The sequence below is a fragment of the Cervus elaphus genome, chromosome 11, assembly GCF_910594005.1.
Source record: "Cervus elaphus chromosome 11, mCerEla1.1, whole genome shotgun sequence".
NCBI classification, from domain to species: Eukaryota; Metazoa; Chordata; class Mammalia; order Artiodactyla; family Cervidae; genus Cervus; species Cervus elaphus.
Genome location: NC_057825.1, coordinates 6,634,820 through 6,652,369, shown reverse-complemented (window position 1 = coordinate 6,652,369; position 17,550 = coordinate 6,634,820). Strand labels below are relative to the sequence as shown.

The 17,550-nt window shown below is 41.9% G+C and overlaps 1 protein-coding gene across 22 annotated transcripts in view; it reads right to left on the bottom strand.

Moving 5' to 3' along the window:
• The window catches only part of FNBP1 (formin binding protein 1), a 133,406-nt gene that overhangs the window by 70,930 nt on the left and 44,926 nt on the right, over positions 1-17,550 (bottom strand). For 21 of the 22 annotated variants that reach the window (XM_043916591.1, XM_043916589.1, XM_043916590.1 and 18 more), the window contains exons 2-4: positions 15,881-15,996; positions 3,429-3,485; positions 2,576-2,723 (exon numbers count right to left, since the gene is read on the bottom strand). In XM_043916591.1, coding sequence (XP_043772526.1) covers positions 2,576-2,723; positions 3,429-3,485; positions 15,881-15,996 — 321 coding nt within the window. The remainder of the gene's footprint in view (positions 1-2,575; positions 2,724-3,428; positions 3,486-15,880; positions 15,997-17,550) is intronic. The other variant, XM_043916607.1, reaches the window with a different exon arrangement.

Sequence of the window (17,550 nt, the reverse complement as noted above, 5' to 3'; positions counted from 1 at the left end):
CTTAGCTTTGCGTTAGTACAACAAGTTAGGTGACTGAACAACAAGGGCTAAAGAAAAATAAATAAATAAAGCAGTGGGACGTAGCATAAATGAGGTGGAGAAGGTGGGAGGACCTTGTAATTTTTTTAAAAATATTTATTTATTTGGTGGTGCTGGGTCTTAGTTGTAGCATGTGGGATCTTTAGTTGTAGCACAACAGCTTAGTTGCCGCACATGAGATCTAGTGCCCTGACTCGGATGGAACCTGGGCCCCTGCACTGGGAATGCAGAGTCTTAGCCCTTGGACCGCCAGGGAAGTCCCTATAATCTTAAATAAGATAAGCAAGACAGACCTGAATGAGAAGCTGATATTCCTGAGAAAGCAGTCGGGAAGTGGGCTTTGCGGATACCTAGGGAAAAGTTTTACCAAGGCAAGAAAACGCAATGCAAAGGCCCTGGGTCAGCATCACAGAGGGCATGGGTGAGGAGCAGCGAGGAGGCCATGTGGTTGGAGGGGAGGCATTTAAAAAAGCAACAGGAGGCCAAGTCACATGGACTACACATTTCACGATTCACTCCAGAAAAGAGAGTGAATATTTGCTACTAAGGCAAATGCATGGAGTTTCTAACTTAGGGTGTTGGTTAAAATGCTCAACGGTATGAGTGAAGGCAGGTCAGTAAGAGACACAAGGCACCGGCCAAAGGAGCAAATAAGAAGAAGGTATTTAACATAGACTTTGCAGGGGCGAGGGAAATTCTGGACCCAGGGAAGCAGTCCAACATCGCATCCAGATTTACTGTGTTTATTTTATGACTGTATGAGGGATTTTGCTTCATTCCAAACCTTAGGATTCTGTTTCGCTGCTTCCTTGCCGTCATGTAAAAGTTCCCCTTTCGTGAACAGTCTATAGAGCCCGTCACCCCACTGGAGCTCAGGTGCAAGTCTTCTCAGCCAAGACGGACATTCTGGGTCGGGTAATTCTTTGTCGTGGAGGCTGTCCTGTGCATTATGGGATGTTAACAGCACTTCTGGGTTCTACCCATTAGATGCCAGCAACAGCCCCCACCCCCAGCTATAATAACCCAAACAACCAAAAACATCTCCAGACGTTGACACATATTTGCTGGGGTGGGCAGAAAAAGCTGTGCCCTCTTGGGAATCACTGCTCTAATGTGAACAGACAAAAACCTCATCTCAATTTATTAACTTTGTTCCAAATACTTTCCTGCCTCAGGGCCTTTGCACGGCTGTTCTCTCTACTGAATCTTTGTCCCAGGCGACTCCTACTCGTCCCTGAAGTCCTCTGGGGAACTTTCCCCTGATCTGGAGCATGAGCATGTCAGGTGTTCCCATTATATGTTCATTTGTATATATATTTTTTTAACTTTGTTGAGACTACCACAGTTGCAATTAAATAATTATTTTGGTCATTATTATTTAATGTCTCCTCCATTTCAGCAAAAACTCTATCAGTCTTATTGGCTCATATATCTCCAGAGCACTCAAAGAAGGACTCAAATTTATACAGAAAAGCATTTTGTTGTTGTTCAATTTCTCAGTTGTGTCTGACTGTGACCCTACAGACTGCAGCATGCCAGGTTCCCCCGTCCTTCACTGTCTCCCAGAGTTTGCTCAGATTCATGTCCACTGAGCCAACCATGATGCCAGCCAACCATCTCATCCTCTGCCGCCCCCTTCTCCTGTGGCCTTCAGTCTTTCCCAGCATCAGGGTCTTTTCCAATGAGTCGACTCTTTGCATCAGAAAAGCATGTTACTGGCCAACTTTGGTATTTTATTACAACAAATTATTACGTGTCTCATATCAATCAAAGTACAGTGATACAGACCATGGCTTAATGATAAATCTCTTTGGTCAAAATCTTGACTATGAATACACTTTCCTTGAGGGTACATTTTTCCCTTTTGTTAACAATAAAAGTCATGCAAACACTGTAATGGTGATGAGAGGAACAAAAAGCCCTTTATTAGATGGCAATGAATGAGCCAGGGAACAGAGTGGCTGTAACTGAGGCCATCTCTCTGGCTCTTCTGAACTCCTTATAAGCATTTATTTTAATACAATTTATTCCACACAGCAGACACCATATTATATTGCTTACTCTTGTATGTCCCAGAGACTCAAATATATTTAAATTCATCATAAGAGGTTAGTATTCTGGGGCCCACAGATGAGTTGCAGAGTATATAATGGACCCTTGAAATTGTACATAAAGACCTAGAAACACTTTCTAGGAATAGGGTCTGGAATTTTTATATGCCTCTCAAAGGTGACAATATAAGACCCACCGTCTCATATGGTTTCATTTAACTTTAAAACTTCTTGGGAGGGACTTGCCTGGAGGCCCAGTGGTTAAGACTCTGCACTTCCAATGCAGGAGACACAGGTTTGATTCCTGGTTGGGGAACTAAGATCCCACATGCCTAGCGGCATGGTCAAAAAATAAATAAAATATATAAGCAACAAGGATTTACTGTATAGTACAGGAAACCATAAAAACAAACAAACAAAAACTTGGAGGGATAGTCCCATCATCTTTGCCCCACCTCTTATGAAGAAAAACAAATTTTAGTTACCGATTTCCTCTCCTGCTTCAGTTCCTGGACGTAGCGAGCTAACTCCACAATGATCTGAGAGGTCATATTCTCGGAGATGACTTCATGCTGCCCAGCATAATCGTTCATTTCATTCAGGGTGGAAAGGAAGGCTTTGCAAGCCGTATACCTACAGAACAGAACACACACCACTCCTTTTCAAACAGGGCACATCCTCTCACAAACGGCTTCCCGCCAGCAAAAAAGTAAGTAACATTAATATCAGGGTGATGTGCCTCCAGGTCCCATAGGGTCTTGACAAATTCATTACACATCAGGGTGTTCTCATCAAAATGGAGCAGAATTAATTACAACTGGAACATTTTTCATTTTGCGAAGCCAAATTGCTCTATATCGGGCAACATTTGGCTTTGTTACTAGCTCAGGTAAAACCCAAGATACATATACCTATTATATGTACTAATGTCATGGATATTTAGATCTAAATTAGAGATGATACTTTTGCGCTATTCATGTTAAGATGTCTTAACTGCTGTCTGAAACGGACATATTTCCTGGATGAATGAGACACCTGATATTATCAAGATGTAGAGTGCACAGTCCATCCACACTTCCTGTATTTGCTTATAGGCTAAGCTTTTCCTAATTACCTTAATTGAAACAATCTGGACTAGGTCTAGCGCCTCTATAAGAAAAGTTACTTGAGTAAGTTTTTATTGTCTTTCCCCCAATTTAAAAATTGACATAAATATGAATGAGGAATGCAATTTGTCTTTGTAGATACCCTACATCTACCGAATATATGTAGATTTCCTTTATAATCATCACCAATGACATATATATACAGCCACATAACAATCAATGATAAACACACCTGTATTCTTCTTCCTCCTTCGAGTTCTTTTTAGGTTGGTATTTCTTTGATAGATTCCTAAAACAAAAAGGCAGACATGTCACCTTATACAGAAAGATAATTGAGAAATCAGGGATAAAAGATGAAGGTAGTGTTTTTGTTTAGAAGTTAAAAAGTCACAAAATGTTCACAGCTGAAATCCATTTATTTCCTTCCATCTTTCAACGTGAAAGACTTGCATAGGTTTGAATCTTTTAGCTACAGATAGAGCAAATAAGAATAGACACGGTCACCAGCTGGTCACTTACCTGGATGTTAAGACCTGACATTATTTAACTAGAGAGGGCAGACCATGGGTTTCTATGCAGTGGCTTTTATTTACAGCACTGAGCTGGGGTAGTTTTTCTTACCAGGTCACCATCCCGTATACTCATCCTCAGTCAAACATTATTGCTCTAAATCCAAGGCAAACATGCGGACTGGGTCCGAATGTTTAAAATTAAAATTCAAAGGGCATGTTTTCAAGGCTGTGTGGCTTCTCTTTCAAAGAGCTAATGAAAACCACTTGTGTGGATAAGTCTCCTTGAAGGAAGTAGAAACAATATTTGGAGGGATGTTTATGCTAAGACATTTAACTAGGAGAACTTTTAACCTGTGTAGCAGGCTCACACTGAACACACTCAGATTAGCCAAAATTGCTCTAATCTCTCTTCTTAATCCCATCTCCAGGTCAAGAATCCAAATACTCCCCTCTACATTCCGTGTGCCTAAATTTTCATAAAAACTAAGAGTGATCTTGAAAAAAGAAAATTCACCAATGGCTCCACTGATTGATTTCTCTCAGGCCCTATTTTGGCTTCTGTAGTTAGAAGAACAGCCGTAGATAAAGAAGGTGTGGTACACATGCACAATGGAATACTATGCAGTCATAAAAAAAGCATGAAACAATGCCATCGGCAGCAACATGGATGGACCTAGAGACTATGATACTAAGTGAAGTAAGTCAGAAAGAGAAACGCAAATACCAGAATACGGCACAGGGGAACCTGTCTATGAACAGAAACAGACTCACAGACACAGAGAACAGGCTTGTGGTTGTCAAGGGGAGGGTGGGAAGGGGAGGCATGGATGGAGAGTTCGGGATTAGTAGATGCAAACTATTACCTGTAGAATGAATGGATGATAAGGTCCTACCGAATAGCACAGGGAACTATATTCAATGTCCCGGGATGAACCATAATGGAAAAAAATACGCAAAAGAAGTGACTCAGTAAGTATATGTGTAAATGAGTCACTTTGCTATACAGCAGAAATGGATACAACATTGTAAACCAGCTATACTTCAATTTTTACAAAAAAGAAGAAGGGGAGGAGAAAGAACAGTCCTAGGAGGTGACTAGCGGTCCACAGTGAGACTCTCCAAATGACACCATTTCACTATTCACTTCTCTTTTTATTCCCTATTGCTATTCCTCTTTCATAGTAGCTACTTTCATTATTTCACATTTAATTTCTTTCATTTCCCCTGAATCTACAGATGTGCCTAGAGAAGTATACAGTAATAAATTTGCAATTTTGACCATGGTACATTTTACAGACAGAGTGAAACGTGAGTTCATCTCCAACAGGTGTTACTAGATGGCACGAGAGGCAGAGGACTTCAGTAAAAAGGGCATCGCTCTGGGGATCCAGAGAGCATGTGTCTGGGTGGCGTGACCTCGAAGAAATCAACGGGCAAGTCTGTGCTTCCAGTTCCTCATCTCTAAAACCCCGAGGCAGGGGCGTGAAACGACCTCTCTTGTCCCTTACAGTTTTGAAATTCCAAGGGAATATATATCACCCAATAGAATAGTGATTGCTGCAATTACTTTAAAAAGGCAGGGGTACACAACAATTTAAAAGTAGACAAACTGATAAAAGAAAAATGTACTGACTTGGAGGTTGCTCTCACATGACCTGTGCTTAAACCGCATCGTGTTTTCTCTACTGACACTCTCACAGCAAAGATTGTCTGGTAGATTTAGACTCAAAAGACTGTGAAGAAGCAAGATTTCCTAAATATTAAATATCTAAAGCAAGTGCTTTAGAGAAAAACAATAATGCAGAAAAGAGAAATCTTACATATCGAAAACACAGTGGAATTCTTTGAGTTGGTCTACCACATTTCATCTTTAAAGATTTGGGGACTTCCCTGGTGGTCCCGTGGTTAAGAATCTGCCTTCCAATACAGGAGATGTGGGTTTGATCCCTGGTTGGGGAACTAATATCCCACGTGCCTTGGAGCAACTAAGCCCTACACCACAATGAAGACCCAGTGCAGCCAAAAAAAAGATAGATCTAATAAAAACAGTAGCTCCAATTTACATGCACCAGGAATATTAAAAGGGGAGCCATGTAAAGCAGATGACTAGATAATCAATAGATTCTTTTGCAAATATATTTAAAGCAGCATATATGTGATCTGCACTATTGAAAAGCCTAGAGGTTTCATGAGCTATTTTTAGTGCATGGTTTTAAATATTGACCATTTCTTCTGCTAACCATAAACTACAAATGGAAAAATGCCACTTCTAAATTCACACCTTATATAAAAACCCATTCAAAACTGTTATTATAGAGGTTTATTTAAACTCACACTTTCTTTTTAGCTTCCAGTCCTTAGCCATAAAAATAGTTCAAATTTTATACCTAACTGAACGAAGCAGAGCTTGACGAGATCCAGGAGAAACCAGTACTTTTTATAGTTCCGTTTTCCCAGTCAAACCCCAAACAGGATTAAAGACCTGTTGTGGGTGATCTCCAGTAAAGATGGTCCAGTTCTGTGCATGAGCATCACTTTGACAATGTTAAACGTATATAGCATTCAAACGCTTCTTAAAAGCATCAATGAATAATTCACTCTATAAATGCTAACAGAAAACTAAAACCTTAAGAGGTCTAGAAGAGAACTTCAGATCCAAAGATACTTCTGTCAGGGACCACTACAAAAAAAAAAAAAAAAAAAGGAGCAATTGCCTTTCCATTCTCTCGAAATGGGCTTTCTTGCCCTATTTGTATGAAGTTATTTTAAAAATAAGCAAGCAAATAAACCACCAAAAGTAATTTTAAATTTATGAGATCTTTCTGAGAAACAAGTGTTTTATATATTTGCTCTTCAGATAGGCTAATTAATGGGTAGGAGGAAAATACACATCTTTTAATAAAAACACTAGACTTAAATTTGACTGTTCCTAAGAGCTGCCAGGCGGCTTTTAAAAAGGAGATGCTTAGGCACCATTTCAGATCCTCTGAAATGGAAGGTCTAGGGTTGGACCCACGAAATCTTTTTTTTCTATCTTTCTTTTATACTTTTAAAAGCTCACTGCAGATTTCCAGATAAAGATGGCAAAATAAAATCTCATCAGAGAATTGTGCTTTTTTTCCAACAAGAGGTGAAATAAAAGCCAGGAAATTTTCCAGAGCAGAAAATAAACCAATGAAGAAAGGCACATAACCTCAGTCTACACACTTTGAGAAGTGGTGGGTCATGTGAGGGATGGTAGGTTCTAGAACAGTGTACAACAGATGCTTGACCCCTCCCTCACAGTCACTGGAAGGGGAATAAGTCCAAGGAACATGGACTGACTGAAAATCGAGTCGGACAGAAGTAAAATGAGGGCTGAGCCAGCACTCAGGGAACAGAGACAGCAAAGTTTGGGGAGGAAGACAGAAAGACTGAGCACCCAGAATCCAGGACTTGGCTGGGGCTGGGGCTGGCCACCTGGGTTTCCACCTCCCGGGGCTGCAAGCCGAATGCCGGGGGGAGATCACCCCAAACCTAAGGATGCCCAAGGAATAGGAGTGAATGCTTGTGACCTAATAGAGTGAATGTCAAACCAGAAACACTAACAAAATTTCAGAAGAGACAATGAAACTCAAGAGTCTCAAAGACAAGAGGTACAAAATTAGGCACCCCATGGGGTTAACCGAAACTGGTGACTGATACAAATTCTTGAGCTTGCCTTCCAGTTTGTTAAAAACCCCTCCGCTTGTAACCTGCCTTCACCATTCAAGCTTGCCTTCTTGCTACAAAAGCCTTGCTTGTCTTCCAAGCATCATGCAGCTGAAAACTGTAAGATGTTGCCTGGGTTGTTTTTCAGAAACCTGGAGTCAGCTGTGTTGAGCTCAAGTTCAAGCCAACTAACACTGCTTTTGTGTCTTAGTTGCTCAGTCATGTATGACTCTTTGAGACCCCATGGACTGTAGTCCACCAAGCTCCTCTGATCATGGAATTCTCCAGGCAAGAATACTGGAGTAGGTAGCCATACTCTTCCCCAGGGGATCTTCCCGATCCAGGGATCGAACCCAGATCTCCTGCATTGAAGGTAGATTCTTTACCATCTGAGCCATCAGGGAAGCCCCACCTAAAACTGGAGCTGCACAGGTGTCCAGTGAATGGCCTTTTGATGGCATAGGGTCAGAAACTCCACCCTCAGATCATGCTAAGCACCTCCATTTTGAAACATGCATCCCACAAAGAAGCAAGTAACTCAGGTATACCTGCACAGAAGACGAATGACCTCATCCTACCTGAAATCATCTTTCTCCACACCTAAGATCAACCACCACCCTGCTTCCTTAATAAATATCCCAAGCCCCTCGCCTTCCAGGAGGCCGATCTGAGACTTGTTCTCTTGCCTCCTCCCTTGGCTGCCTTGTGAATGAGCAATTTCTCTGCTGCAAACCTCGGCATCTCAGTGTTTGGCTTACTGCATGTTGGCCAACGAACCTGGTTTGGTAACACTTTCCCCTACCCTTACCCTGTAATGGAGACAAGGCAAGACCAATGGCACCAGAAGCACAGCAATGATCGTTCACCAGATCAACAGGAGCACTGGTGACTCTTGTTAATACCAAAAACATGCTTAGATGTCAGCCTAAAACACTTACATGCTTTATCTCATTAAGACCCCTCAACAACCTTGTAAGGTAGGAAAGATCATCATCCTTATTACTCACATACTACAGATGAAAAAGACAAAGCACATAGAGTAATTTGCCCCAAATCATTATTACTGTTAAGTGGAAGAACATTCCAGACACTAAGACTCTAGAGCGGGGTCGCCCACCTCCGGGATCTGATGCCTGATGATCCAAGGTGGGGCTGATGTAATGATAACAGAAACAAAGTGCAGAATAAATATAACGCGCTTGAACACCCGAAACCATCCCTCCCCCACCCCAGTCTGTGGAAAAACTGTCTTCCACGAAATTGGTGTGCCAAAAAAGGTTGGGGACCACTGCTCTAGAATCTGTTACTTGTAAGCACTTCACTAAACTGCCTGCATTAAATATAGGCAAGGTGAAAAGATGCAATGCAATACAGAACACAAGGGAGGAGGAAAATGACAGAGAAAAACCCAATCTGGAAGAAAATATATAAGGGCATGAAAAAAAAACTGACTTTGCAAATGAAAATGCTGTAAGGAAAATTGATAAAGAGGGATCAACCACAAAGCTTTGCTTGGAAAAGTTACCAAACTGCTAAGTGGCACAGAAAAGTTCTTCATAGAATCAAAAAAGGAAGCCACCTACAAAGAATAAATATTTGGTTGCCCCTAGACTTTTCCACCAGAAGACAATGTAGCAACAAAGTTTGGAGAGAAAGAATGACTAGAGATTAATTTAAGTCACATTGTTGTTAGGCTCAGTCTATCCTCCTTATCTGTGGGGTCCACATCCATGGAGTCAATGAACTGCAGATCAAAAATATTGGGGGGGGAGGGAGGAATTCCAGAAAGTTCCCCAAAGCAAAATTTGAATTTGCTTCATGCTGGCAACAGTTGACACAGTATTTACATTGTATGAGGTATTATAAGTAATCTAGAGATGATTTAAATATTGGGAAGGATATGTGTAGGTTATACACAAATACTACGCCTTGTTATATAAAGCAACTTGAGCATCTTCAAATCTCTGTATCTGAGGAGGTGGTTCCTGGAACCGACGTTCGCAGACACTGAGGGATGACTGTAGAGTGGTATTCTCAAACAAGAAAGAGCTCGGAGAGCATGCCAAAAGTTCCCATCAGGGGTAAAATATCCCTGTTTTTCTTGATGCCAACAAACAAGTGCAGAGGCTGTGGTAGAAGGAATGGTGATGAACATGTATCTGTAATTAAGACAAATTAACTGTGAGACTCATTTTATAAACCAACTTATATAGTTATATAACTCAATTAGGAGAGGAAGTAAAAGAGGTAAACACTCTTTTCTTTATCTTTCCTAGCAGTGAGTCAACTGAGCCTGCTTAAAATTACAACATGAGTTAAAAACAAACAACCACAAAAACACACACACAAAAAACCCCACCAAACAGTAAGGACAACCTGCTTTTTTTTTTTTTTTTTTGCTAAATCTTGTAAGAATTTAATATTTCAAGCTTGGTAAATCCGTCAAGTTTCACTTCAATATCTTGCTAACTGTTCAAGTAAATTTAAATTCAATACCTTGTATATACAATATGCAGTATATTTTATAAAATGACTTTGACAGTTTCCTTTTATTTACAATGGGCTCCAATTAAAAAAAAAAAAAGAAAGAAATTGACCAGGATAAGAATGGTTCAAGAAGAAAGTACAAATGACTCCAACGCATAAAAACATATTCAACCTCATTTTTACTAAGAAAAACATAAATTACTGCTCAGATCTAGCAATTTTTACTTATCAAATCAGCAAAGATTAAAAAAAGGCAGGTCACAAGAAGTACTGAGGGTCAAGGCAAGTAGCAGTGCCATGCACTCTTGAATGGTGATAATGTTACAGCTTCCAAGAAGGGCCACTTGGCAAATGTTACCAGAACCAAAGTGCTACTTTTAGGAACATATTCTGTAGACATGTTTGCCCAAGTGTTTCATTCAAAGTTATTCGTTGCAACTTTTCAAAGTTGCAAACAGCTGGGAACAATCAACGTATCCACCAATCCAGTACAACACTGAGTAGCTGTAAAAGATGAACATGAACTCCTAGAATAATCTGCAGGATGCAGAAAGGCAAGGCCACCCTGAACTTCAGGGAAGCAAGGATTAGAAGTTTCAATCACATGAGTTCATTACCTGGTCATAACAAATAAGTCAGTGTTTTTTTTTTTTGTTTTGTTTTGTTTTGTTTTTTTTAAGAAACAGTTGCTAAGGGGCAATCAATAGTTGGTTCTCTTATATAGGTCATATAACATATTTTAAGATTATATTAAGAACTTAACCCTGCCTTGAATGGAGGGGCTTCCCCGGTGGCTCAGCATTGAAGAATCTGCTTACAATACAGGAGACATGGGTTCGATCCCTGGGTCGGGAAGATCCCCTGGAGGAGGGCATGGCAACCCACTCCAGTATTCTTGCCTGGAGAATTTGATGGACAAAGGAGCCTGGTGGGCTATAGTACATAGGGTTGCAAAGGGTCAGGCATGTCTGAAGCGACTGAGCACTCATGCACACACGTCTTGAATGGAGTGTAACTATAGCAGGTGTCAGCAAACTTATATAAGCATATATATTTTTTATATATATATATACTATATATATATACATACATACACACATAAGCAAGCTTAGAAAAGACCAGACACTAAATATTTTAGACTTGCAAGCAAGTCATGGTCATGTCGTCTCTGTTGCACTATTCCACTGCCATATTTTTTTTTGTTGTTGTTGCAAAAGCAGCCACAGACAATACATAAATGAATGGATGTGCCTGTGTTCCAATAAAACTTTATTTATAAAACCGGGCAGTGATGGATTGGGCCACAGAGGTGGCCAATAGTTTGTTAACCACTGACCTACAGAAACCAAAGCCCTAATTATCATCTTCTAATCTAAAATAAGTTAGCGTTTTTTTTCTTCTAATGCAGAAAAGAATTAATGACAGACATCTCCCCCAAAAAGTGATGTTTTTCAACATCATACTGATATTTCAAGCACATCTTTGTTGAATATGCTCCAGTCACAATGGCCTTTTCATTCCTCGAACTTTTCACCACTTTAGGAGCTCTGCACTTGCTGATTCCTTGGCCTGGAAGAACGACTCTCAGATCTTTGCTTGCTGTCTGTCAGTTCTCAGGCTATGGATTTTCCCTGGCCAGTGTGACTAAGTAACCCTTGCCCCATATCAACCTTTCAGGAACCACTGGTTTTACTTATTCAAGGTGATAAAATGCTATCTTTAAGAGATTTACAGCCTTTTTCATTTGCATGTGGTCAGTTTTCCACAGTGAGATGAGCCCCTCAGGCTCTGGCACTTCCTGCGTCTCTTTCACTAGAATCCACTCCCCCAACCCTGTTGACACATTGTTAGTTGTTCTGTTTTGTTGCTAAACCCTCATCTGCTCTTACATGCCTGTGCCAACACGTAATTCTCCTTGAAACAGTGTTGACCAAATATTGCAGACCTGTTCCCGTTGATTCACTCTTTCTACAACTATTTACTAAGTACCTAGTATGTGCCAGGCACTGTTCCACACTATGTGGATTCATCAGTGAACACAACTCAAGGAGCCCTACCCTTGAGAGGTTTATATTCTAGCAGGAAGGAAGTGGAAGGTGATGATGAACAGTATATAAGAGAATTATACAATATTAGGAAGTTAACAGCACTTTGGAAAAACTGGAATGTACAGCAGGGAGGCAAGGAGGCCCTCACCCTGCAGGTGACATTTGAGCAAAGACTTGAAGGAGGTGAGGCAGTTGGCCACGTGGATCCTGGGAGATAAACCTCTATGTGATCCATATGAACGGCCACACAGCATCCCTGGGGTGAGAGCAGGTCTGGCACATACAAGATTGAATAAGGAGGCGGGGATGGTTAGAGCAGAGATACGAAGGGAAAGAAGATGGCAGAGAGGGTGGGAGACCGCTCACGCCGGCTTTGTAGTACATCCACCATAAGGATTTCCGATTTACTCTGAGGAAAACTGAGTGGGGGGGGAGGGAGAACTGGGCTGCAGAGATGCAGATTTTGAGTGGAGAGATGCCTTTTCAGATACATTACATGCGAGATGTTTTCTAGACATCCAAACGGACATTCTGAGCAACCTGCTTCTGGAGTTCAGGACAGAGGTCTAGCTTGCAGACACATGTCTGTTGCCATAGAGACCATCCTGGATGCCAAGAGACAGACAAAATCGCTGGGAGAGCATGGGCTGAGAAGGAAAGATGACCGGGAGTTGGGCACTGGGGCAGATCGGGGTGAAGGGGCGGGAGGAGACGAGGAACCTCGGGGGAGGCTGAGCAGAGTCTTCCAAAGAGCTTTCGGTGAGATAGGAAGGAAGCCTAGAGATGGGGGTTTCAGATGCCAAGTGAGGGAAGTGTTGAGGAGGCAGCATCCACCCCATCAAAGCTGCTGAGGGGTGAAGGATGGCGAGGACTGAGGACAGGCGACCGGCTGGGACAGGATGAAGGTCATGGGCACCCCAAGGAGCAGTTCACTCAGGTGAGCTTAATAAGGAGAGGAGGGGTGAGCTCAAAAGGAGTTTTGCTTTCTTTGTGGATTTTCAACAACGGGAGACAGTGGTGCGTTTTTGTGCAGACGGGGATGACCTAATAGAAAGTGAAGCACTGATAATGTGGAGATGGAGCAAAAACTAGTGGAATAGAGTTCTGGGAAAGCCTAGTGTGTAAGAGGTGGGCTGGGATTCGGGCAGGAGCATCCAGGTGTGGGAACAGATTCGGACAGGTGGGTTATAGAGTGTCAGACTCTAAGGACATTTTCCTTGGACATCTTCAATTTTCTCAGGGGAGCACAAAGCAAGCAGTGAGGATAGGAAGGAGATGTTGGGATGTGTGGCAAGAGAAGCCATGAAAGACTCAGGCAAATGGAAAAGCAGATCAACGAAAGACAGTCTGATTACTCCTCAGCACCAAGGGCCCTGCCCAGATCTCAAAGATTAGAAGACATGTCCAGAGGATTAGTAATTGTCTTGAAGGCAAGGTTCAGTTACTCATTATCTGTTTTTGTCAACCTCTCCCAGAAGCACAGGGCTTTCCTGGTGGCTCAGAGGGTAAAGAATCCACCTACAATGTAGGAGACCTGGGGTTTGATCCCTGGGCTGGGAAGATCCCCTGGAGGAGGGCATGGGAACCCACTCCAGTATTCTTGCCTAGAGAATCCCTATGGACAGAGGAGCCTGGTGGGCTACAGTCCATGGGGTCGAAAAGAGTCGGACATGACTAAGTGCCTGAGCACACAGCCTAAGCACAAACTTAGATACTTTGCAGGGATGGAGTGAAACAAATGTTAACGTTTAAATCTCAGGAAAAGGACTTCCCAAGAGATAACGGCCACAGCAGTAACACTGCTATTCTAGATCTGAAACAGGGGAAAATGGTCAATGGAAAGCCATTAAATGTTACTCAAAACCTATTGCTGGAATTGGGAGTCTTTGCCAATAGCCTCCAGTTTTGTTACCTAAATCCTCGATCACAGAGAGTGATGAGAAAGGGCTGGGAGACAGGTGCTTCCCAGAGGGCAGCAAAAGCAGCACCTTTCTGTCTTGACACAGAGCCGATGGAGAAGCTTGCCGAGGACAGACTTCATGACATCAGATGGCAAACCTCCCAAGCAAAACAGGACAGTGGAGGAGGCTCCAGGAAAGAGGAGATGACACCAAGAGAAAAAGTCAACAAAGATAGGGAAATCCATCAGGGGAGACTAAGGACAGCACAGCACACTTTGGCTAAAGCTGTTATGTAACCCATTTCCACAGGAAAGACAGCATTTTACGGCAGTGCAATGTTTAAATAATCAACACGGAGCAGCTCCTTCACCACTCCCACTGTCAGTTACAAAGCTGTAAACTGCTAATGAGGCTGATACACATACAAGGCATCAGAAGTTCATCTGGAATAAAATTTATTTATAAAAACAAGTTTATTTATTACATTCTTATTGAGTAAATTTAATTTTACTTAAATTTTATTAAGCAAAATTAAATAAAGACAATTTAATTCATGGTAAGTAAATTATCAAATTATTATTGAATAATGTATTTATCATTAAAGAAATTTGTTGTTACTTCTGCTCAGTCGCTATGTCATGTCCAACTCTGTGACCCCACAGACTGCAGCACGCCAGGCTCCTCTGTCCTCCACTATCTCCCACAGTTTGCTCAAAGCCATGTCCATTGAGCTGATGATGCAATCTAACCATCTCATCTTCTGCCGCCCCTGTCTCCTGTTGCCTGCAAGTCTTTCCCAGCTGTACTATTAAGCAAATAAATAGTAAATTTATAAAAAGTTCTTTATAAAAATGATTTCATTGAGCAATATATATTGTATTTTTTTTACTCAATGGAAACAAAACTTATCATCCATGAAGTGTACCAAACGTACCACTTAGGTGCTTATTAAATGACAGCAAGAGCTCTTTAAGATGATTCTTTCAAAGATACCCGATATTCACCTTGTCCAAATGGTCTTTGGATTAAAATGAAATGTTTCTAAATCAAAAGTCATCTAGATATTCACAATCTGCACAAACCAACCAAACAAGAAATCATTAAAGATCTTGCCACTTCAAGTTTAGTTCTGCCAGCAACTTTTAAATATTTTACATAAGAACACAAACTTCTTGGATAATTTTGTCCTTGGAGTTATAAGAAGGGCTGCCTGAGGACCTCTCAGCCGCTGCTGGAGGGAACATGAATCAGACGAGCTCTCTGGAAAATTGACTCCGTCTGCTAAATCTAAACACACACAAAGCCTAAGACTCGGGGATTCCACTCCTGGACATGTACTTTACAGTCCCAGGTTGGAAACAAGCAATCTCCTGGTGACAGTAGACCAGACAAGCTCTGACACATCCATCAACCAAAACAAAAACACCACAACCTGTAACATGAATGAATCTCTCAGATGTAAAGAAGAACAAAAAAAAAAAAAAGAAGAAGAACAAAGGAAACCAAATACAGACAGTGCCTAACAAATGATAACATTCACCAAAGCTTCAAAAACATGCCAGACCAACCCATGTGGTCAGAGATCAGTAGAGTGGTCCACCACGGGGGTGGGGGAGGGGGGTGAAATGGGAAGGACTGGGGGAGTGGGCCTGAGGCTGGTAATTTTCTGTTCCTTGACTTGGGTGCTGATCACAAAATTGTATTCACTCTGAAAGTTTCTGGAGTCATACACTTATGATATGTATACTTCTCTGTTGTTATGTTTCAAAAAAAGTTTCCTGGGGAAAAAAAAAAAGCTGCTCCAAAATTCAGCTGCTAACCTTTTAAGCAACAGAGCATAAAAGCCATAACTTGGTTTTTCTGTTTACTGTGCTCTGAAAAATAATTTTCTATATGAAAAAAATTGCTTTTACTGAAATATAAGCTTTCCTGAAAGGGGAAAATCAATATTTAAAGGCTTACACATTTATGGTATAAAATGAGGATATAAATGACCCTTACATTCATTCTGCAGTTAACAAACAACCTTTCTCAATATCAACTTACCTGAGTTGCTTTGCATAGCTGAGTTCAATCTCTGTCCTCTCCTTTACAAATTTGATGTATTTCTCAAGAATATCAATTCCCCACTGTGTGTGTTTTTCTAAGTTGTCAAATTGATCCTGTTAATAAAAAAAAAAAACAAAGGCAGAGCTTGTAATCTTTCTCTGTGATTAACATAACTTCAGTGCACAGTTCTCTCAACAATATATCAGTACGTAGAAAGCAGTTCTAACATTTTCCATGATTGTACTTGGGTGCTTTTTCGTTGAGCAATTTTAAATCAACATTACCAAATTTGGTTTGAAAACTGCCTGAGATATTGAACTCTGACCCATCCGTTCACGTTCCCTATTCCTGTTTAGAAACGTGGTATTTGGATATATTTAATGTATTGATGCAAAGCAGAGTGTCTTCTGCAGATACCAAAAACTGAGAGATGAAACATACTCCCGAGTTAACTCAGCCACACTCTTAGCACCTTAAGGGTCATTTGCAAGTTAATTTTCAACATAAGCTCATTGAAATTTGGGGCAAAGAAGTGGGAGGGAGAAGAGTTACAAAATACTACTTTCTTCAAACAAATAAAATGACTCACGCAGACTCTATTTAACATTCAACCATGTGTCAGGCCTACAGTGTGGGGCAGGAATGGCGACTGGGGCTGGCGAACCAAGAAAAAAACATAGCCCCAACATGCAGAGTGCCTTGAGAATGGCAGTCTGGAAGAGTGAGAGCGGGCAGGTATTCCAGCCACAGTACAGTACAGTGAAGTCGCTCAGTCGTGTCCGACTCTTTGCGACCCCGTGGACTGTAGCCCGCCAGGCTCCTCTGTCCTTGGGATTCTCCAGGCAAGAGTACTGGAGTGGGTTGCCATTTCCTTCTCCAGGGGATCTTCCCAACCCAGGGATCGAACCCAGGTCTCCCGCATTGCAGGCAGATGCTTTATCCTCTGAGCCACCAGGGAAGCCCCAATTCCAGCCACAGCTAACGCAAAGGCAGGGGGAGGACCAGGAATCAGTGGACTGGTCTTGCTAGAGACCGGTGGGGGTAGGACGCAAGGGAACGAGTGGCAGTGGCTGATGGAACCAGAGGGTCCGCGTTGAATCACCCAGGGCCTTGAATGCCGAGTTAAGGTGCCCAGACTCTCTGGTGGGCACCAGTGAGCCACTGAAGGGCTTGCAAATGGAGGGGCACTGCCAGAGATAGGTTTAGCATCACCAGGAGCTGGAAGTCAGGGGACTGTTCAGTAATCCAAAGGCGAAAAACCAGGAGCAGAAGGACGGAGTCCACAGATCATGATCAAAGAATCAGCGAGCGTGCAAACCATTACCTTTAGAATGCATGAACGAGGACCTAATGCATAACCCAGGGAACTATATCCAGTATCCTGGGATAAATCATAATGGAAAAGAATGTTTAAAAATGCATCAAACAGATTATAAGAAAAGAATAGACACATGAGTATAACTGAGACACTGCCATACCGCAGAGATGGGTGCAACACTGGGAATCAACTATACTTCAGTCAGGAGGGCGTCCCTGGTGGCTCAGATGCTAAAGAATCTGCCTGCAATGCAGAAGACCTGGGTTCAGTCCCTGGGTCGGGAAGATCCCCTGGAGAAGGGAACGGCTAGCCCCTCCAGTATCCTTGCCTGGAGAATCCCATGGACAGA